This window comes from Leptodactylus fuscus, chromosome 2 (genome assembly GCF_031893055.1).
Source record: "Leptodactylus fuscus isolate aLepFus1 chromosome 2, aLepFus1.hap2, whole genome shotgun sequence".
NCBI classification, from domain to species: Eukaryota; Metazoa; Chordata; class Amphibia; order Anura; family Leptodactylidae; genus Leptodactylus; species Leptodactylus fuscus.
Window position 1 is genome coordinate 44837750 of NC_134266.1, and position 23795 is coordinate 44861544.

At 42.2% G+C, this 23795-nt stretch overlaps 1 protein-coding gene across 2 annotated transcripts in view; it reads left to right on the plus strand.

Annotated features, from left to right (window-relative positions):
* The window catches only part of TBC1D23 (TBC1 domain family member 23), a 36800-nt gene extending 13877 nt beyond the window's left edge, over window positions 1-22923 (plus strand). The window contains exons 2-19 of one of the 2 annotated variants that reach the window (XM_075263666.1): window positions 3024-3135; window positions 7184-7289; window positions 8664-8868; window positions 9095-9218; window positions 10197-10321; window positions 10410-10456; window positions 11621-11724; window positions 11812-11928; window positions 14536-14628; window positions 14711-14881; window positions 16411-16453; window positions 16859-16968; window positions 17132-17274; window positions 17791-17835; window positions 20396-20484; window positions 20691-20826; window positions 20937-21131; window positions 21722-22923. In XM_075263666.1, coding sequence (XP_075119767.1) covers window positions 3024-3135; window positions 7184-7289; window positions 8664-8868; window positions 9095-9218; window positions 10197-10321; window positions 10410-10456; window positions 11621-11724; window positions 11812-11928; window positions 14536-14628; window positions 14711-14881; window positions 16411-16453; window positions 16859-16968; window positions 17132-17274; window positions 17791-17835; window positions 20396-20484; window positions 20691-20826; window positions 20937-21131; window positions 21722-21803 — 2047 coding nt within the window. In that variant the 3' untranslated portion in view covers window positions 21804-22923. The remainder of the gene's footprint in view (window positions 1-3023; window positions 3136-7183; window positions 7290-8663; window positions 8869-9094; window positions 9219-10196; window positions 10322-10409; window positions 10457-11620; window positions 11725-11811; window positions 11929-14535; window positions 14629-14710; window positions 14882-16410; window positions 16454-16858; window positions 16969-17131; window positions 17275-17790; window positions 17836-20395; window positions 20485-20690; window positions 20827-20936; window positions 21132-21721) is intronic. The other variant, XM_075263667.1, reaches the window with a different exon arrangement.
* The last annotated feature ends 872 nt before the right edge of the window (window positions 22924-23795 follow it).

Below are 23795 nucleotides of genomic sequence, written 5' to 3' on the forward strand. Positions count from 1 at the left end.
TCATGGGTAGACCTCAACTATGAGAGACAAAATGAGAAAACAAATCCAGACAATCACATTGTCTGATTTTGTAAGAATTTATTTGCAAATTCTGGTGGAAAATAAGTATTTGGTCAGTAACAAAATGTCATCTCAATACTTTGTTATATCTCCTTTGTTGGCAATGACAGAGGTCAAATGTTTTCTGTAAGTCTTCACAAGGTTGGCACACACTGTTGTTGGTATGTTAGCCCATTCCTCCATGCAGATCTCCTCTAGAGCAGTGATGTTTTGGGGCTGTCGCTTGGCAACACGGACTTTCAACTCCCTCCAAAGGTTTTCTATAGGGTTGAGATCTGGAGACTGACTAGGCCACTCCAGGACCTTGAAATGCTTCTTACAAAGCCACTCCTCCGTTGCCCTGGCAGTGTGCTTTGGATCATTGTTATGTTGAAAGACCCAGCCACGTTTCATCTTCAATGCCCTTGCTGATGGAAGGAGGTTTGCACTCAAAATCTCACGATACATGGCCCCATTCATTCTTTCATGTACCCGGATCAGTCGTCCTGGCCCCTTTACAGAGAAACAGCCCCAAAGCATGATGTTTCCACCTCCATGCTTTACAGTAGGTATGGTGTTTGATGGATGCAACTCAGTATTCTTTTTCCTCCAAACACATAAAGTTGTGTTTCTACCAAACAGTTCCAGTTTGGTTTCATCAGACCATAGGACATTCTCCCAATACTCTTCTGGATCATCCAAATGCTCTCTAGCAAACTTCAGACGGGCCCGGCCATGTACTGGCTTAAGCAGTGGGACACGTCTGGCACTGCAGGATCTGAGTCCCTAGCGGCGTAGTGTGTTACTGATGGTAGGCTTTGTTACATTGGTCCCAGCTCTCTGCAGTTCATTCACTAGGTCCCCCCGCGTTGTTCTGGGATTTTTGCTCACCGTTCTTGTGATCATTTTGACCCCACGGGGTGAGATTTTGCGTGGAGCCCCAGATCGAGGGATATTATCAGTGGTCTTGTATGTCTTCCATTTTCTAATTATTGCTCCCACAGTTGATTTCTTCAATCCAAGCTGGTTGCCTATTGCAGATTCAGTCTTCCCAGCCTGGTGCAGGGCTACAATTTTGTTTCTGGTGTCCTTTGACAGCTCTTTGGTCTTCACCATAGTGGAGTTTGGAGTCTGGCTGTTTGAGGGTGTGCACAGGTGTCTTTTTATACTGATAACAAGTTTAAACATGTGCCATTACTACAGGTAATGAGTGGAGGAAAGAGGAGACTCTTAAAGAAGAAGTTACAGGTCTGTGAGAGCCAGAAATCTTGATTGTTTGTAGGTGACCAAATACTTATTTTCCACCATAATTTGAAAAAAAAATTCTTACAAAATCAGACAATGTGATTTTCTGGATTGTTTTCTCATTTTGTCTCTCATAGTTGAGGTCTACCTATGATGTAAATTACAGACGCCTCTCATCTTTTTAAGTGGTGGAACTTGCACTATTGGTGACTGACTAAATACTTTTTTGCCCCACTGTATGAATGTCCACAGAGGAGGAGATTTAGTGCTCCGCCGAATGATGCTGCTCCTTGTCCTGATGATGTTTGGAAGTCCGAGGAACAGATCCCCACCAGTCACTCCTTCGTCAGTTTTGTACATGTATTGTAGTTGCCTCTAGCTATGCCGCCATTACAACAGGTAAAGGTGTTAGCAGACTGCGGCCATAGGGATATTAATGAATTCAGTAAATGCTGAGGTTACGTGCCCCCCCCCCCCCCAAATATATACCCTTCAAATAAAATCCTGCAGATGACGTTCTTATTGGGAAATGCCTGCAAAAAACGGTAGTGCTCCAGCTTGTGCGTTCTTTGGAAGTGATCTGGTTTATAGACCGGATTACAAGCAGCGTGACCCCCTCTGTGTATGATCATACTGGATCCTTGCAGCAGGATCAGTATGAGCCCAGGCTATGCGGGGATATATGTTCTACGATATTGATGGATAAGCGAGATGCTTTATCTTCCTCTGACGTGCGCGGTATAATTCGGCGCTGGCTCCATCCTCTTCTGCTGGCGGTGCACTTTCCCCCTACATTAGGAGATGACATCCATAGTGCAATAATTCATATGTTCACTTCAAGGATGAAACCTGAAGCTGCTATTGATTTCTTCTCTCTCCGTATCGCCAGAAGGACGATAGATATTGCTGCTAGAAAGCGTCTTCTGTTTTCATGTAAACCTATTGTATTTGCCTTCGTATTCATTGGTCGACGCTTAGGATATGTTCACTCAGAGATTTTTGCAGGCGGATATTTTGGGTGGAATCCATCTCAAGGTCCGGCTCAAAAATGGCTCCCAATAGTGGTTTGTTGGAGCTTTTTTTTTTTTTTGCAAGTAGTTTTTTTTTCTGCCTCCCATTCATTTTACTGACCTTTACAAGCAGAATCCCCCTGCTAATGAAAAAAATCAGCTAGAAGAAAAAAATCTGCCTCTGACTCCCATTGAAATGAATGGGAGAATTGCGATTCGTTTTATAAGGCAGATTCCCACTTAAAAATTTGCCAGCGAAAAAATCTGTGTGAACTTCCCCTTGTGAATCACAGCATTGTACACAGAATGATAGCAATGACAGGAGAGGTGTAGACCCTTATTGGCCAGTGGTGGTTGGGGGGTCTCTGGGATCAAATCCCTATCTTTCACTCTACTGTGACCTTCTTAGTGCATATACCATAAATTATTATTATTATTATTATTATGTATTTATATAGCACCATTAATTCCATGGTGCTTTACATTTGGATGTGTTTTCATAGGAAATTCTCTGTACATGTAGATTTTCCAGCGTTAGTACCAGATATGGTTAGCGTTGGACAATCTCTAGTAGCCAGGTAGGACTTTTTCAGTCCTTTTCTATTGTTGCTTACATCATTGATCCTTCTGGCTCCTATCATCTATAGTATTTCAGCTATTCCTTTAATTTTGCGACCCCTTTTTGCATTATAGGATTGGTATCTAATGCTGTGTTTTCTTCATTTGTAGGGAGACAGATCTCGCTGAGGCTATTGATGCCGGAGGTTGTGACTTAGAGACCGTAAGAAACATTATACAAGGACGGCCTGTCCCTTCAGACCTCAGGGCAAAAGTATGGAAGGTAAGAGCATTATATCCTTCTATTCAGTCCAGCGTTGCATTTAAAGTTTAAAGGGACTGTTTGAGACTTGTGTTTAATGGATGACCACAGGATCGGTCATCAGTATCCGTTTGGGAAGGAAGGGGGGGTCTGCACCGATCAGCTGTCAGAAGCCATATACAAGGTATACGGCCGGAAACCGATATCTTCATATTGAAGTAAATAGGAGCAGAGCTGGAGTATGGAGCCAGAAGCTGTATACAGTATACAGAGATGTACACACTAGCGGTTGGCGCCAGGAACTGCGACTCTGTACCCATTTACTTCAATAAGAACAGAACTGCTCCGGCTATATACCTTGTATACGGTTTCTGGCAGCCAATCTCTACAGAGTCCAGTTGTCTGGTTGCCTCATGGGGTTTTTTGCCTTCCCCTGGATCAACACTGTAGGGATTGTAGGGTTATAGGTTGGACTTGATGGACTAATGTCTTTATCCAACCTCATCTACTATGTAACTATGTTGCACCCTCACTGATCTGAGTTACAGCTCTCAGACAACCTTTTTTATTTTACATTTCAAAAACAATAGTGTTCAGCTTGGGCTCTGATCACATTACATTTTGAGCTTTGCATTAGTGGTATAGGTGGGAAGAATTATCTGATGTCTATCCCTAACTGCAGGCTGTGGGATATGCCGCTGTGTAGGGTATGCTTTTGTATACTTTGACAATCGACTCCATTTTACGAAAACATATTTTTTTGTTTTCATTGTGCTGTATAGAAAAATCTAATTTACTCCAGGGCTGAGAACTTATGACCAAATCAAATCGCGATTAATTGGGCATTTTACCTCATTTACGAGTGATGAGTTTAACAGTGACTATTTTTGCCCCTTTTAATGAGCAACACCCTTTTTAACCCCTTCCCGACATGCGCCGTAATAGTACGGCACTGCCGGGAAGGGCTTCCCGCAAACCGCCGTACTATTACTGCGGCTGCATGGTGCGCACACAGAACCTGTGTGCGCACCATGCACAGCGGGTGTCAGCCGTAATACACGGCTGACAATGCCCCGTAACACCCGCGGTCGGAACCGGGTCCGATCGCGGGTGTTAACCCCTGATATGCCGGTGGTCAACATGACTGCCGGCACTCCAGGGTTTCGTTACAAAATGGTGCCGATCGGCACCGGTTTCGGGGGGTGCCGGTGTTCGTAGGGGGCAGCCCGGGGTCTGATCAGTGACCCCGGGTCTGCCCCATGCCGTCCCCGTCCTCGTACCTGGTTGATCCTGCCGTAAAGGAAGCTGTCAGCCTGTGCGTCCACACAGGCTGACACTTCCTATACTCTGCAATACACATGTAACGTGTATTGCAGGGTACATGTAGTGAAGCGGTGATCAGCCAATCACTGCTTCAATCCCCCATGGGGACAGAAAAAAAAAGTTGGAAAAAAGTAAAAATAAAAAAGTTTAAATAAGTTTAAAATAAAATAGAAATAAATAAAGACCCAAAAATCTCTTTTTCCCCATATAAAATGTTTTATGTAAAATAAAGAAAAATAGAAAAAACATTACATATTTGGTATTGCCGCGTCCGTAATAACCTGAACAATAAAATTAAAACATTATTTAACCCGAATGGCGTAAAAAAAAAAAAACATAGAAAACCGCACAAAATAATGATTATTCACCACCTTTCCCTTACAAAATGTTCAATAAAAAGTAATCAAATGGTCAGATGAAAACCAAAATGGTACCAATAAAAAGAAGAGGTCTTCCCGCAAAAAATAAGCCCTCAACCAGCTCTGTCTAGCGAAAAATAAAAACGTTATGCCTTTCAGAAGATGGCGATGCAAAAATAATAGATTTTTTTTCCCTAAATTGAATTTTATTCTGCATAAATAGCAACGCATTAAAAAATCATATAAATGAGGTATCGCCGTAACCGTACCGACCCGCAGAATAAAGGTAACATGTTACTTATGCTGTACGCTGCACGGGAAAAAAATAAATGCTAAAAAGCAATGCAGAATTGATGTTTCCTTTTACATCCCACCCAGAAAGAGTTAATAAAATGTAGTCAATAAGTTACAGGCCCCAAAATGGTGGCATTGAGAAGTACATCTAATACCGCAAACACCAAGCCCTCATATGGCCACATTGCCAGAAAATAAAAATCTAGCTTGTACAATGTGAAGACAAAATCCCCAAAAGTCGCCAAATCATTAGGACATAAGTGGCTGCGACTAGAAGGAAATGTGTAAGCTGTGCGAGCGTTTTCAGGGGACCCCCCATATTTAGAACTTATGAGAGAGAAGACACCAGTGCTGATCCCCCAGAATGCCCCTCTTCCCCATCCATGTCATAGGCGCTAGTGGGAAAATAGAATGGGATTTGGTGTACCCAATTTACTCCGCACAGCTACTATAGTAATGCTCACTACATCACTTGATAAATTCTTTTAGGGGTGCAGTTTTCAAAATGGAGTCACTTTCTAGAGGTTTCCACTGTTTTGACTCCTCAAGGGCTTTGTAAATGCGATTTGGTTCCTGAAACTGCTCACAGCCAGATCTGCCCTCTAAAAGCTCCTTGGCGCGCCTTCCCTCCTGCGTCTCGCTGTGCGTTCATATATTAGTTTACACTCACAAGTGGGGTACTATGGTAGTCGGGAGAACTTGCCTAACAAATTGTGGGATGCGTTTTGTCCTTTAACCCCTTGTGAATGTGCAAATTCTAGGGCTAAACGAAAATATTAGTAAAATAAAATCAAATTTGAAAATTTCACCTCCATTTTGTATTAATTCCTGTTAAGCACTTATAGGGTTAAATTACTAGGTATATGTTGTTTTGGCTTATCTAAGGGGTGCAGTTTTGAAAATGGGGTGATTTATGGGGGGCTTTAATACAAGAGTCTTTTCAAAACCCCTTCATAACTGGGTTAGTCCCTTAAAAAATGGGTTTTGGAAATTTCTTGAAAATTTTGAATATTGTTGTTTCACTTGTAAACCTTATAATGTCCGTAAAAAATAAAAGGGTGACTAAAGTTTGATGCCGACATAAAGCAGAAATCTGGGACATGAGATTTATGATATAATTTTGGCCGTCTGACTATCTGTATGCAATGCACATCATTTCAAACTTTATAAAATGCATATTTTTCAAAATTTCCACCAAATTTCCTATTTTTTCATAATTAAACACGAAACATATCAACCAAAATTTACTACTAACATGAAGTACAATGTGTTACGAAAAAAACAATCTTAAAGTCACTTTGGTAAGTTAAAGCATTCCAAAGTTATTGCCACATAATGTGACATGTCAGTTTTGAAAAATCGAGCTTGGTCAGGAAGTCAAAAAGTGCCATCGGCGGGAAGGGGTTAAAAAGCCAAGTCCACAGGTCTGCTTATAATAAGCAAGAAATAGGTTGCAGGCCGGGGCCCAATAGCATCTTGTGAAGTCTGCGTGGCGGTTTGGTTTGGATCGAACATGTCCAAACCGGAGCTGCTATTATTATATTTTGGAGTTTCTTCAGACCCCAGAATATAATTAACAGATGGGAGTGAGCAAATATAAAAAAAAACTGTGTTGTTGACTTCCCCTGTGCCCCAGTGCTGGATCTTGTCCTCTTCAGGCCTATTCCAGCCTTCTGAATGACACCAAGGAACCGATGAGGCCTAATGTGGAGGACAGACTGTGGGTCACACGGTGTCGTGATGCTCGCGTTTATGCGTCACTCCTGAGGTCCAATCACATTCCTTTGTAGCAAATGTGTGCAAATCATTGCTTTTTTTTTTTTAATCACTTTTGCACCCCCTTATTTCCACTTTCCTAGCAGAAGGTATTTTATGGGCTGGTAGATGGCTGTAAATGGTTCCTTAAATACATAGGTTTCTGTGCAGGCACTATGCCCAATAGAGGGTCACTTGGTTTATGATGAATCTTAAACTGCACCCTCTGCTGATGTTAGGGATATGAAGACTGACATTGAAAATGCTGATGTTCCTGAATCTGCCCCAAACTGTGTCAGAAAGAGAACGTTCATAGTTTTATTTCTTCTTTATTTCAGATCGCGTTAAATGTTGCAGGAAAAGGCGACAGCTTGGCAGCATGGGACGGGTCTTTAGATCTTCCAGAACAGTCTGTCATCCATCAGGATTGTCAAAATCTTATAGGTAAGACCTGTGTTTGGGTGAAGGAAAAAAAAAAATTGGCTGGATGAGGTGACAGATGCGAGATAAGGACTTTGCTCCTGACAGGGTTAAAGGTCATAGAGAGATTTTTAGACTTGAATTGTCAACTAAGATGTTCTTTTAAAGCATAATTATAGTTTCAGACAACTTTTGATTCTCTGGCAGTATTTGTGTCATTAGTACATTTTATAATAGACTTTTGTCTCCTTTCTGTGAAATCTTGCATTTTTTCACTCTTTCCCTTGCTTCTTACTGTCTCTAGTGAGAACTGGCTCCTGTTACTCCGTGTGTATAGAGTAAGGGGCTGTGTAGAAACTTTTGGTGTCATATGAAAGAGGAGATTCTCATCTTTCATATGACACTAAGGATGTAGTTCTACCTGTAAGATTTCCAGAGATATCACAGTCAGGATTGGGCTATATACAGTATATGCAGCTAGAGGTATACATATCCCAATTCCGACTGTGTTTTCAACCAGTGATATCTGTGGAAATCATACAGGTAGAATGAATTCTCAATTTACTCTTTCATATGTTTTCAATTATATAATCCCCAAGATATAGCCATTCAAAGGACCCTTCCGTACACTTATTTTCTCTTCATTTTACACAGCCCTCTACATCGTATACAGTCAGAAGCAGAGAACAAATCTCAATAGAAGAGCATGGCAAAGGGAGAAAAAATGCAGGATTTCACAGCCAAAATGTGTCAATAAAGTATATTACCAAATGTATTAATGACATAAATACTGCCCAAAAATATAAAACTTTAGTTACACTTTAATTTTTGTTTCTTTTTTCTGTACTACACTGTCTATCAATAAGTATTTGGACACCCAGTAAAGTTCTGCAGAGGTGGCGTTATGGTCTGGGGGTGTTTCTCCTGGTATGGACTTGGATCCTTGGTCCCAGTACATGGTAAACTCTACGCCAACGCCTATTGCACTTATCTTAGATAACGGTGTTCTTCCTAGATTATGGCGGTTCTATGGGACGGACCAATGTTACTTCCAGGATGACAATGCCAGCTGTCATGTAGCCAGGTCTATCATGGCTTGGTACAGTGTCAATCAGGTTATCCGAATGGACTGGCCTACCCACCCAGAGCCCAGACTTGAACGCTATCGAGTTGGATCGCTGAATTAAGGGGCCGTCCAAAATCGGTGAAAGAACTTACCTGTCTTCTCCAAGCCTAATGGAGTAAAATACCACGAGCCGTCATACAAGGACTTGTGGAAAGCCCCGGAGGGTTGAGGCTGTAATTGCCGCTCGGACCACAGGTGTTCAAATACTTATTGGTAGACAGTGTAGAGGAAATGGTTGTTAAACTTCATTCATTACCATTTTACTATTCCAGAGCAGCTCACAGTACCCGAAGAGAGGAAACCTATCATTCTTCAGGACATGGAATCTGTAGTTACTTTTTATTGTAAATCTCGCAATGTCAAGTATCATGAGAACTTCAGCTGGCTGTACCTACTGAAACCGCTGGTGGACCTGAACATGTCACGGAGTGACCTCTATAATTGCTTCTATGCAATCATGAATAAATATATTCCAAGGTATGTAGATCCGTTTTTAGATACGGTATAATTTTGACGCAGGGCCTAGGAAACAATGGAATGGTGTCAAGTAATAAAACAATTATTCTATATCAGTATATCATGGACCTTTTATACTATATACTAGGATGGTGTGTTTGTAGAAGATGAATGTATATTACCTGTGACGTTTGTCCTACTGCAGTAACGAAATAATCTTATAGTTATATATTACTTTCTGATTTAGGGATTGTTACAAAAAAGGAAAACCATTCCACCTATTCCGACTTCTCCTCCAGTATCACGAACCAGAACTGTGTTCTTTCCTAGACACAAAGAAAATCACTCCAGATCTTTATGCACTTAATTGGGTAAGTTTTTGTTTTTACACATGTATTTAAAGATCCATCTCCAGGTCTGAAAAGCCCAAAGTCATACACAATCTGATCGGTGTTATCACCCCGAGCATTTTGGTATTTTGTTTTCCAAATCCATTCAACTATTTAATAGATAAAATTCCTGTTAGACCCTAATTTGCATAAACACTATGTGCCAAGTGGTTTCTTCCGATACAGCGTATGCTGTTTGTTGTGTGGTGTTACCACCTACTTGGCTAATAGTCCCTAATCTGCACTCACCCTTACTTGGTCGAATTACAGCTTTACATTATACCCTGCAGGGAAAGAGTGAACAGGATCCGAGTGGTGGAGAAGGAGAGGCACAGACAGGGGCTGCTGACGATAAATAGGAAGTTTCCGTTTCGCCCCAATTGCTTTATTCATAGTACTTCTCTGTAGTGATTGTAAACTCTTGCGACCAGGGCCCTCACAAAATAATGACTATACCATACAATGGGAGTTACACTGTAATGCCGGATATAGTCTTTTCATGTACCCTCTGATTTGTAAAGTGATGTGGAATATGATGGTGATAGATAAACAAAATCATTTTGAGTGAGTTAGGAAGCAGATTCTCCTCTACTGTCTGTATGCACTGTATACAAGGTATCACAAGTCTCCTCACAACAGGTGAGGGGGAATTAAAGATTAAAGGCAAAAAATGCAGGATACAAGTCATGTGATGTCCAGGAGTAGTGTTACTATTGATTAATGCATGTAGTTAGTGTGCTTTAAGAAAACCTACCAACATTGTGTTGAATTGCACCACAGTATACAGTATATGTGTCTGATGACGGTATTAATGTAAAGGGGTCTTGTTTCCTATTGTCGCCATAGCTTATGGTGCAACCTATATATAGGATAGTGACTGTACCCTGCTCAGGAATGAGCATCGACTCCTCATACACCTTGATCCGTGGCTAATGGCCTGTACGTTTTGTGGTTTTTCAGTTTGGAAGCCTCTTTGCATATCACTGCTCGGTAGAAGTCACCCAGGCCATTTGGGATGGTTATTTACAGCAGGCAGATCCATTCTTCATGTACTTCTTGATGCTGATCATGCTTGTCAATGTAAAGTGAGTACATGGGGGAGGTGTGAGCCGCACTGCCACAGCGCGCTATCGCTATTGATCCTACACTAATGGCTTTTATCTGTATTTTCAGAGAGATTGTTTTGGCAGAAGAAATGAAGTCTAAAGAAGAACTTATAAGTAAGATTGTGAGCTTGCTATGGAGGATTTCTTTATTTTGTGGATTTAGGGTTTATAATCCTGAATTGCAACAAATGTAAAGGGTATATTAAATGTTACGGGGTTAAATAGGTATTCCTATGTAATGTGATGGCACGTATGGGGGTGGTGGAATTTATTCTCTGGGATCTTTACTGATCCAAAGAATGAAGGGGCTGTAGCATTGGTTTATGATTAGAGATGAGTGAGTACTGTTTGGATCAGCCGATCCGAACAGCACGCTCGCATAGAAATGAATGGACGTAGCCGACACGCGGGGGATTAAGCAGCCGGCCGCCGTCAAAGCGGAAGTACCAGGTGCATCCATTCATTTCTATGGAGCGTGCTGTTCGGATCGGCTGATCCGAACAGTACTCGCTCATCTCTATTTATGATCTTTAGTCTTTCCATGTGTAGCCATGCCCCCCGACCTTTTTGCTGCCCAGGGGAACTACCGCAGGGCTCTATGGTCTTTTGAAGCTTAAAGCAGCAGAGAGAAAAAGTCTTCAATGAAGGTTTTTTTTTTCATTTTTATTTTTTTCTGACTATTTTTGGCAGACTGAGTGATGGAGTCTATGACGCAGATATGAACCTTTCCTTTGTGCTCACAGCAGAATTTGCTGTGGATTTCACCCCCGAGTCCAGCACAGATTCTGCCCAGAATCTGCTTCCCGTTGTTTTCATCGGGAGGCATAGATCACTGCTGGACACAGAAAAAAGAAGCGTCGTGTTCGATCTTGCCGTAGACTCTGCGTCTGATTCGGCCACGGAGTCCGTAGCTCGAGACTCTTTCATCTGGGCCTAGTCAGCAGCGGGAAGCCACGACGAAATGCCAATGAACTGCATCAGCATCCAACTGCGGGCGAAAATAAAGAGGAATTCCGCTTCGTTTTCTGCCGTGTGAACATTTCACCATGGGTCACACGGAGGAAGTTGACATTGAATTTGTCAAGCAGAATATTTCGGCTTCAATAGCTGGTTTAGTAGGCTGTAATAGAGATATGTAGTATTGGTGGTGGGTGGTCTATGGGCTCGAACTAACTACTATCACCACAATCATAATCCTCAATAGATCAAAGCAGAAATGCATAACCATACATGTGAATAGAATCGCAACGAAAATGCCTTTTGTGACTTTTATTTTAGAGTTCCTGGAAAGCCCACCTACAAACCTAGAGGTTGCGGACATAGAAGATCTGTTCAGTTTAGCTCATCATTACTATATCAAGACTCCGGCATCCTTCCGTAAGGTAAATGACATGGACTGTGAAATAATTATTAAGCTTCAGTCTGTGAAATACTTGTCTTTTACCTGCTCGTGTATCTTAATATTGTAGGACAACCAGAGTCTGTTTGGCAGCAGCCTGATCGCTCTTAAAGACGACTCCGATCTCAGTCAGGCTCTTTGCTTGGCGATTTCTGTATCAGAAATACTTCAAGCGAATCAGCAAGAGGTGAGTAAGTGCTATTGATCCGGTAACTGGAGCGTACGTCTGCGGTGTAGGCCACAAGCAGAAGAAAGTTAAAGTGATCCTGGCAGTCTTCAGCAGAATGTTGTAAGGAGAGGCCTGTCTTTGGTAACAGGCCTCTCTTTAAGATTCCAGCTTGAGACAGCTTGTCCTCTGTTCCTCCGGTGCAGTGGGCAGTTTCGCTCTCCGTTTAGGGCCATCCTTGTTTATAACTGTATTGATCTACACTAGATTGCAAGTTGTTACTTCATTGTGTACTAGTGGCGAGCGAGAGGGACAAAGTACAAAGCTCCTCGCCTTGTGTACGATTAGCTTGTACTAGTCCCCAGTGCATGAACTGGTGAAGCTCCTGATATCTGTAAATGGGAGGTGTGTATTTAAAGAATATTTCTCATGAGACAAAGGGATTCGCATTGGGATACATTTTAAAAAATAAGGGCTAAAAAAGTTTTTTTTTATTCAAAAAAAAAAAAAAGCAGCAACTACTTGCAACAGCAATCCCCCAATTGTGCAATTGTGGTGCTTACTGGGTCACCCACTGTCTTTACTGTCTGATACTACTTGGACCAGTCTTGCTCAGTAAGGCCTCCTGCACACTACTGTAGTGGTTTTTACTGACACACAAAACATGTCCATATGCCATCCGCAATCACTGATCTGCAAGAACACGTGTATGATTACCTACTTTTGTATGTTCCGCAGATGCAGCCAAAAATAGGACCTAGTTAAAAATTTGCAGTCCTTAAATACAGCAGAGAAAAAAAACACCTGGCTGCAAAAATTGCCGTCGTGTGTATGGGCCCATAGGAATGAATTGGTCCATACTTTCATTCTGCAATTGCAGATAAAAACTACAGTCATGTGAATGAGTCTTAAATTAAAGGGAGTCTATCATTGAGAAAATTCAATTTTACCTAAACACATGTCTGAATAGCCTTTAAAAACGCTATTCTACTACTGCCTTTACATATTCAATTGACACCACTGTTTCTTCATAAATCGCTATAATAGCGTATGCAGATGAACCCTACATAGCACCCTGGGCGTTTCCCAGGGCCTCCGAGCACCCCACCACCACCACTTGACATCTTTCATCCCCCTCCACTGCGTGTGCTCCGCCTGCTCCCTGGATATTCTGCCGCCCAGATCGCGCTCTTGCAGTTCAAATCTCGTGCATGCGCAGTTCTGCTCCGTTCAGAGCGGTACTGTGCATGTCTGAGCACCATTTTGGTGTAGTCAACTACACAATGCTCTGGAGAACTGAGAATACTGCCTCCTCCCCTCTCCATAGACTAATATGTAAAAACCATTAACTCTGCCTGACAAAGGGAGAAGAAAACAGATTTCTTTAATAAATTGTATTACAAAGTTTCTTATATTCTCCTGTATTATTAATTTATCAAACATTGGTTTAGAATTGAAGGCACACTTTCATATGTGTTGCAAAAAAAACTGTAACACAAACTCTCTCTACCCCAACCCTCACTCTGTACTAACTGTTAGAAGGTGATTCATATAAATATATCTGTCGTGCAGGGCACGGAAGTGGCATCTGGCATAGGGGCTTCCAATAGAGATACATTAATACATGACCGCTATGGCACATAGGAGAATGACAAGAAGTCCAGGGAGTCTGCACCTGTATAGAACTACTCGCACAATATAGAGGAAGCAGTCTACTGAACACTAAACATTCTGTTGTACTGAGCCAGGGTGCCCACAGCTTTTAAAATCTGGCATAGGCTCTTCTCTTTTGGAAGACTGCCTTTCCATTACTAGCACGTTCACTTTATAAAATCTTACTTTATAGGTGAGAGAGTTGGATCCATTGAAGCACAGTCCATTCATATGCAACATATAAGTCAGCCACTGGCCAATTTACCGTGTGTCCGGTATCACATTGTTAGTATATCCCAGCAGGCATAGCTTAGGGTCCATTGGTAAGTGCATCGAGAACACCTTCCTAAGGCCTAAGTTCAATACACATTTAGCTGGGAGCAATCCCATAGCATGTGAATGAGATCAGCAGCTCCAAACCGCATCTCTGACACCCATCATCAAGTCTGACACCAATGCATTGTAAAATAAGAGCCTGAGTGTCAGTGTGAAAGATGTTTAGGAATGTATTTTAAATGCATGTAAGGGCTAGTTCACACAAGATTCCACACATACACATTCCGTCGTGGCTGCCGCAACGGGATGCCGGTACAATACACTGGCATCCCATTGCGTCTTTCTGCTCCAGATTAGGCCCAAATGAATGAGCCTAGTCCGCAGGGTGGTGTTGCGTGGCAGACGCCGCGGCTGAATCAGCCGCGGAATCCACCTAAAGAAAGGGCAGCTCGCTTCTTTTTTTCCGCGAGTGGGAACAAACCATTCGTGGAAAAAGGAAATGACGAGCTCCCATTGATTTCAATGGGAGGCGGCAGGATTTTGATGCGGATTCCGCATCAAAATCCTGACCATTTTGCCCGTGTGAAAGAGCCCTAACAGTACGGTAGATGGTAAAACCTAAATAATAAGGAGTTACAGGTGAATGTATCGCAGGTCCTACTGGACCCTTCTTCATCACTTGTTCTCTTGCTCCTTTAGGATGGGGTGCGGTTCTTTGTGGTAGACTGCCGGCCTGCAGAGCAGTACAATTCTGGACATCTCTCTACAGCGTTTCACTTGGACTCTGACTTGGTATGCAGAAAACACAGATTACCAGTTGCTGTTACTATTGCAGTCTATGTAGCCATGTTGTGACCTCTGATATGTTCTGTAGATGTTACAGAATCCCGGAGAGTTTGCGCTGTCGGTGAAGTCTCTTCTTGAAGCACAGAAGCAATCCATTGAGTCCGGCTCGGTGGCTGGAGGAGAACACTTATGTTTCATGGGCAGCGGCAGGGAAGAAGAAGACATGTACATGAATATGGTTCTTGCCCATTTCTTACAGGTTTGCTCTCTTTGTCTTCTCTGTGTAGACTGTAATCTAATGGAGCATGTGATGTTTAGGGGTTACATTGCATAAGCACATTATCCATAGTGGTATATAGGTCATCTGTTCATTGTTGATCCGCTATTTACTATGTGGATTTGTAGATTGCATATTTGGAAGTTATATGCTCCCATTTGGTGCTCAGTCTAAGTATCCTATGGATAGACTTTAAGTGGAGTGGCTAATAGTGAATATCAGTTTGCTTGAACTCCGTAAGAAAAAACAAAAGGTTCACACCTACCTTGGAGTCTCCATTGGATAATTGGAGGAATATTCATTATTTTGCTTACTTGTATAGCACCATCATATTCCACAGCACTCTACAGACCTTGTCAGTCAGAGAAGTCCTGTATGGAGGACTGTATTCCGCCACCGCTTTCAGTTTTGAAACGGTGAACACTTTGCGGACCCCATTATAGTCCATGGGGTCTTAGGTCTCCATGTAATTGCTGTTTTTGTGGTCTGGCTCTCATGTTGCTACTGTTAACCTAGTGTAACACAGTAATCCAGAAGAACATATAACTAGATTAGTGTGGTCACTGATTGTGCTGAGCTGCAATACTGGTAGTCGCCATGCAGCGCCACCCACAATAGAGTAGGTACCCTTATACAGTGCTCACTATGAAGTGGCTAGTGGGCGTATACACTTTAATCAGTATATATACTGTCAGGGTCTGGGGCTGCTAGGTGGGGTGGCATAGACACACAAGTCCAGATTCTTTTAGTCCAAAACAAAGGTAGAGTTTATTTTCGCTCAAAAAGGTAGTGCAGCAACAAAAGGAAACAATACAAAAATAAATACCTGCCCGGCTAGGCTCTAACTAAACATAGAATAGGTTACCTCACCTAGGATAACAGAAATCCAAAAGCCAGTAGAATCAGTCAGGACACAGCTCCAAAAATATGACCTCTCTGTCATCTCTCCAGCCAAAGTGTTGCTGCTGGAGCAACTTCTTAAGCCTCCTTGACGAGGAGACTCTCTGCAGCTGAGTCGCTGCCGGAACATCCCCAAAGTGTGGACTGGAGGGGGGTGGAATGACAGGTCCCACTACCAACCTACCTGTCATTCCTAAAAATCCAGCCCAATACTTAGCATTTACCAAAATGCTCAGCAGACGAAAGTTGTCTGCTGAGAACAAACACTCCTGGGGATTTCTCATCTCACCCACCTGAGTAGTCTGGGTGAGCTGTACACCCCCTCCATTACCTGACCAGCCATCGGCTTACAATACTAAGAACCCCATATTTGGTATAGTACGCTTTGCTGAGAAGCAGAGATCTGTATATAAACAGTTACTCTTTGGATGGTCACTGACTCGCAGAAAGTGCAGGCGATTATAAGAAACTTTTACTGTCTTATATGAAGAAAAGGTTTGTTGCTTCCCTTTTCTGGCTCTGAAATGTACTTTATTATGGCGACCTGAACACTTTTTGTGCTGATGGATAAAATTTAATATTATTTATATTGTCTGCTTATATTTTAATAGAAAAACAAGGAGTATATAAGTATTGCCAAAGGAGGATTTATGGGTAAGTTACTATGTAGCATAGCCGTCTGTGGTGAAAAATGTACATGTAACTGTTTAGGTGTCCACCTAGATTCCGTCATACAGTGAAGGTGTCCGTATGGGGCCTCTGTGCCTGGAATTTGTTTGGTTTGGGGTTTTTTTTTTTCACGGACACAAAGTCCTGCACGTAGGACTTTGTGTCCCTGCAAAAAACAGTTTCCAGGTGGAGAGGCCATATACGGACACCAGAGGTCACGTTTAAAAACCCATTCAAATGATTGGGTTTAAAAGCTGACTGCCAGCAAGCCGTCCCCTGTCCAGTTTCCCCAGGTTTAGGACGGAAACCCTGGGGCGGACGGCGGCGCTAGTGTGAATCCAGCCTTAATTTGGAGTATACTTTAGCTTGGTATCTTTGCTCTTTATACAGTGTTACAGCAGCATCTGGCAGACATTAATGTAGAAGGACCAGATACCGGCTATGGACATTGGATTGTTAGTACGTCGGGGTCACGGAGCACTTTGAGCCCCTATACAGATGTAAGTACAACTGTCATCATACAATTTCTTACTAAACTTTTTCATGACCTCTTCACTCTCCTTATATTCTGTATAGTGGACAGTAGCCTTGTAACATTGTGATGAATTGGTGACTATATCTTCAGATTGAGCGCCTTAACCACTGGCTGGATTGATTTTTCAGGGCGATGCCTCCAATGGATTTGGTGATGGGAAGGGGGTGAAGTCTTTTTATAATAAAATGACAGTGGCATTAAAAACCAAGTCTGTGAATGTAAAGGAGAAAGTGATCAGCTTCATTGAGAATACATCAACCCCAGTAGATAGGTGAGTTGTCGATTTCTGTTACCGCTCATGGTTCCTGCATTGTATAATGATTTTTTTTAGGATTTTTCTCATCATTCATATAAAATGTAACTAATATTATAAGATAAGATAATCCTTTAATAGTCCCACAGTGGGGAAATAGATAAGTTGTTGGTAAAAAAAAGTTTTGTAAGGACATCCAGCTTATAGACTGGAACAATAGCCTCCACATAATACATTATATTGGTATATGCTTTTCTACCTATATTGGTTTTCTCATATTGGTTTCTTATATATGGCTATGAGATAAGTGACTGTCCATATGTATTCTGTATAGAGGATGATATCCGTCTTCTCCAGAAGTGGAATATACTATATACATTGAAAATAAACGTATCCAATTAGGCCTGCTGCCCTATCTGCTATTTACTGATTAGTTTTGATCGCCAGCCATATTGAACTGTCGGCTAATGTGTCACATGACTCTTGTTAATGTAACCCTTTTCGGTTTGTGTCCTGTGCCTCAATTTACTGTAGAATGACTTTCAATCTTCCCTGGCCAGAGAGGGCGAGTTTGGAGCGGTAAGCCGTAGTGAGCTGTGATTCCACCACTTCTTCTAAGCACAGTGTCTCACACTATGCAAGCATCAGTCACGCTGACACGTGCCACAAGCCACGCCTTCTTCTCCGCCATCTTGATTCCATTGCTGTACATTAGTCTACAATCTAAAGTTGCACAGATATCCATAAACAAATTTAGTAATTTTGCGTTGTAGTCATGTCATCTTTGTGGAATATATCCTGCCCCCTTGTGGCCGGTCAGTGTCACTGATGCTTCTCTCCATTACTGAAGAGTAGAGGAACTTACTTGCCACTTTTCTCCTAACTGCACAAAGCACTAATGTTCTCCTCCATCTGCAGCTGATCTGCTCTCTGTCCATAACATTTCACTCTGGAATAGTAAATTATAGATGTTGATAGACGCCATTTCCCCGCACACCCCTCCGGTAGGCATGGACATTAGACAGATTACTGTTCTTTCCCCCATTTGAAGCTACAAAATATTTGATATTCACCATTTATATAAATATTTTGTACGCATTTGCTTGCTATAGTTACATCACTTACGGTACATTTATGGATAGCCATGTTGTTTGCTGATGTATGTTGTCCTCATAAGAAGTCATCTTGTTCTAGAATTTTCTCTTACAGAGCATTGTTTGCAGAGGTTTGTTACATGGTCATCAGCTGTTAGGTATCTGGGTTGTGAAAAGAATCTTAAAGGGCTTTTTTGGGACCTTAGGATAGGTCATCACTTGAAGATCCCTAGGGTCCGACACACGGGACCCCCGCTGATCAGATGTTTGATTCAGCAGTGGTGCTTTCTGATCGCCATTCTCATTTCACAGATCTTGTGACATAACATTCATTGATCACATGGTCTGATCACAGCTCAGTTCAATTCAAATGTATGCTGCTGTACTCGGTAAGTAATGAAGAGGGGCAGCGCTCACCCAAATGCTTCAGCCACTTCAAACAGCTGATCGGCCGGGGACCTGGGTGTCGAACCCCTGCCTATCTTTAATTGATGACCTATCCTAAGGCTAGGTAATCATTAACTGTAAAGGCTGGAAATCCCCTTTAAAGGAGTATTCCCATCTCCGACATTGATGGGTTAACCACAATAGATATAAAAATGTCCCATTAGGACACCTGTCTCCAGAATGAGTTAGATGAGCAGATTCTCCTCTACTTTCTGAGTGCAGTTTGTCAGCCATCATAGCAACTAGTCTCCACCACCATCTCAAAGAGAAGTAAAAATTAGAGGCAAAGCCTAAAAAACTCAAGTCATATAGTATCCCCTGACCTCCTGTCCAACCTGGGGCCACAGCTGCTGAGAATGGAGAGATGGCCGCACATGTACAGCTCTCTCCATACACTTCTATTAGAAACAATCAAGCAAGGGTTTTGTTTTTTGGAATTCAGAAAGAAGTGAAAGGCGACATTTTGTGGACAAGGGGTCATAGTACCCCCATTCTGGACATAAATATGAAAGCCATCAGACACTTATGCTATATCCTTTGAATATACCATTGGTGTATAATAGAGGAATACTTCTTTATTGTGGTTGTACTGGGTCAGACAAAGGGGAATTTTCCCAGGAACAGGGAGGTTGTTCATTACCATTAAAGTAACAGGGTCTGATCTGCTATTCGAGGCACATCATGTGAACAAGATTGGCAGAGTTTCTGGAAGAAAACAGGGAATCTTTTTGTAAACTCTTTAAGCCATGTTATGGATTTGTGAGAGTAGAATTGGCTGAAATCAAGAGACAAGACATCCACAGATTCCCCTCATAGGCAGGTTGTCCCTGATTCCAACATCAGTAGACCAGTCCCTTGTTCGTAGAATTGTTGGAGGGCCCAATGTTTAGACCACACACGCACATACATGTATGGTACGTGTTACACATATGCCATGGAATGATTTGGGTTGTATGGCTCCTTTTGCATATTATATAAGCTGAGCTTCCAGCAAATCCTGTACTATAATATAGGTGCATAATGGATTAAAGACCATGCACAAATAAATGAAACCTATTGAATGTCATTCTTCTGGAGCAAGCATTGCTGCTCCGCTCACTGTCCTTTCCACTATATACAAGTGGCCATAACTGATAGATTCTGTATTTGCCTTGGTCAGACATGCTGGTACAGTAATTCTGCTCAGTTGCCTCCTGTATATCTGCTTGTCCAGGAAGGAACAAAATGTTGCTCCATCCCTGGAGAACCCGGCTCTGCAGAAACCCTATTGTTATTACTTTCTTGCCTTTATAATATTGCGATTATATACAAGGGACATAAAATCCAGTACTGGGTTCGCCATTGGGATCTCCTCAGACTACAACAGGTAACCATCTTACTTACCAACTGAAATGTATTGCTTTTGCTTGTATCGGTCAGGCATGCAACTGTGCTTGCATGGACTTTCAAGTGACATAACCGGTTAACGCTTATATGACTGCTTCCTAACAAATAACTTCTACACGATGCCTCGCTCATCACCAGGAATGCTCAGATCCAGGTTCTTTTATTGTTATATTAAATCTGTTCCATATTGTTTCCTTCTATGAATCCTGCAGACATGTCAGCAGCAGCGACAGAGTAGGGAAGCCGTACCGGGGTGTAAAACCAGTGTTTAGTATCGGGGATGAAGAAGAGTATGACACAGGTATGTAACATTTAAGTAGATTTTTGGTGTGGGATTTATTTGTGTGTGCATAATATATGTATGTGTATACAATGTATACCGTATGTGCGTGTGTATATATATATATATATATATATATATATATATATATATGGTATATATATATGTACGGTATATATATAAATAGAGATACCGTAGATAGATCATTTATCATTCCATTCTTCCAGACGAGATTGACAGCTCCTCCATGTCCGACGATGACCGCAAGGAAATTGTTAACATTCAGACCTGGATTAACAAACCTGACATCAAACATCATTTTCCCTGCCACGAAGTTAAAGAAAATGGCCATATGTTTCCTAGGTCTGCCGTTAAGCCTTCTATCTTTATCTGCCGTAGCATTTATGGTATCAGAATAGATCATTTCTCTGCAATATGGTAACGTAATAACTTTTTCCACTATTCCTTTACAGTCACCTCCTGGTCACTGCCACCCATATGTATTGTTTGCGGGAGATCCCGTCTAGGAAGGGATTTGCTTATATACAGTCGCGACAGGCGCTCAGCTCTGTAGTCAAGATTACGTCAAAAAAGAAGCATCCTGAGCTGATTACGTTTAAGTTTGGGAATAGCAGTGCCTCAGGGGTGGAAATATTAGCGGTAGAGAGGTAAGTGCTAAATTATTTACTAATGGATGATTGCTTCCTCTTGTACAAGCGTGCATGTGTTCTCTGGTGGCGCCCTATCCTATAGGAGCACACCACATTCGGCATGTTGATATTCCACATGCCCAACCTTTGTCTCCTCCACATCTGTTGGAACAGCTTCTTGCACATTACATGGTTGGGCTGACATTCATTAGATTTGTATGGGAACCTTAACCTTACCCTACTTTATGAAGTCATTGCATATGGATTGGATATATTTTCACATTATGTTCCACCTAGGGGAACACCTTTGATCCTGAGAGAGAACTGCAACCCCTTCACAGTTTTCCCCTGCATAGTGGTCCCAGCCGCTAGCTATGTTGGCGACCTGCAGCAGAGCCGTATTCCAGTTAATGGGTTTCTACTGCAGATCCCTGCCCAGCTGATAGCTGAGGTACCATTGGGTGAAGAGGAACAGTGAAAGGGCCCCTTCATTCTCGGGGTCGGAGAGGGTCTTAGACTTCTAACACAGGCGAGCCAGACAATGGTTCCCTAACATGTATGGCCAGCTTGGCTTTACCCGCTGACTTATTTCTGATCTTCCCTCCCAGGTATTTAATTCCAAATGCAGGAGATGCAACCAAAGCCATTAAGCAACAGATCATTAAAGTCCTCGACGCCCTGGAGAGTTAACACCTTCCCACTGTGACAGACGCCTGGAAGAGAAAAGACATTTTCTATTTGTTGGCAAGATAATAAAATAGTTTATTTAATTTTTCTCCGGATTCTCTTTCATATAACACTCCTTTTGCATTATTATTATTTTTTTGGTATAAGATTAATTCTGACCAATGAACATTACTGTACTGAAGACGACTGTTTGCAGAGGAGAGAAGGTGAAACACAGACGACTGCATCGGCTACAGGTTCAGAAACAGGACTTATGACATGCGAGACAAGTGTTGCAATGCTTAGGGGATAACACTCAGGATAGCATACCTGCCATGGTAAGCACAGAGAGCGCGGCCTGCACCAGTATTTCGAGCTGACGGTGTCCAGAGAGGACTGTGTTACACACCAGAAGCCGAATCTCATCTAAACCAAATTCCTCTTGACCGCAGTGCACTAACAATGTGTCCTATGAGCTGTACTAAGCACCATTTTCTACATAAAACAAACTGTTTGTATCTTACACAGGGCTAGCGCTGTATACCGAGTTATCTGTGTCTGTTCAATTTATTATAGTCATTATATAAGCAAGTTATAGTGGGGAACATGTGCAATGTGCTTTGGGACAAACCGATTGAAAATGATCATTTAAAGGGGTCGTCCAGGATCATGTTGCAGAAACAGCGCCACCCTTGTTCCAGGTTGTGTGCAGTATTGCAGCTCAGCTCCAGTCACATCAGTAAGGTGATCTGCACAACAAGACACAGCCTATAGACAAGTATCGTGCTTTTTCTGAAAGACAGCAGCCATGTTTTTCTAATCATGGACAATCCCTTTAAAGACTATAAGGAGGGAATAAGTGGAAGCAGCGAGCATGGTCAAGCATCTGTATTATTAAGCACACGGGAGCCTCCTGCATCTTCCCTGGATGGCTGGTGAAAAAATATCTTTTTTTTTTTTTTTTTTTTTTATTAATCACATGATCCAGACGTTGAAATTCGAGGTTGCATCAGGACCGATGCTACATCTATAAGTACAGAGTCCTCGTATTGAATGATAACAAATCTTGTCTGTGTACATTCTGCTTTTAACAAAATCTTAATCGGTGACCGAATAATAAAACATTTTAAGGAAAACCTCTAAATCCTGCATTGTAGAGTCTGTCGCTTTTATTAAGGGTTTTGAGATCCCTCTCATATATACATTGTCTAGTATTTTTATGCTTTTGTCTCTTACTATAATTGCTAAAGTGAAAATTTGAGAGCTAAAGAATTGTGGAGGACAGTCATCAGTCATGTGATCATTGGAAATCTGCCCTTCTAGCTGCGGCCTGCATAGCTAGTGGAAGTTTTTTCAAGGACCTGTGATGATGTCATCACAGCCTATCACCAGGATAGGCTATGACTCGTTAGTGGGCGGAGCTACACGGGACTGTGTGCTTGCTGCTGGCAATGGAGGCTGCTGGATGAGAAGAGACAGCATGTGTGAGCAAGAGGGGGGGACTAGGGGCAGATGTAGAGGGGGCAGTTACGCTGAATGCACATGGAGGGGGTCATTAAACTATGGGGCAGATGGAGGGTGACATTAAACTGGAGGAGGATATTAAACCTTTAATGTCCCCTCTAGTTTCTGCTAGTTTATACTGGGGCACCAGGAGAGGGACTTATTGTGGGACATTTGGAGGGAAACGTTATAAAGTGGGGGTGTATAATGTTAGGGTGACTGTAGGAGGATTTTACTTTGTGGGGCACATGGAAAAATGATTGACAATGCGCCGAGAAGTGGGTGGAGCTAAATTTGCCATGGCGCACATGGCCCTCTAGAACCATTACTATTTCTCATGTGGCCCCATGGGAAAATTAATTGCCCACCCCTGCCCCAGAGCATTACCCATAGCACATAGAGCTTTCTTTCCTCCATTCCTTCCTTCAGATCATGTTGCTTTTTCAGTCTTGCTTTTCTTGTACCCAATTTACCTTCTCAGTTTTTTGGGTTATTGTTAATCCAGGGCAGCAC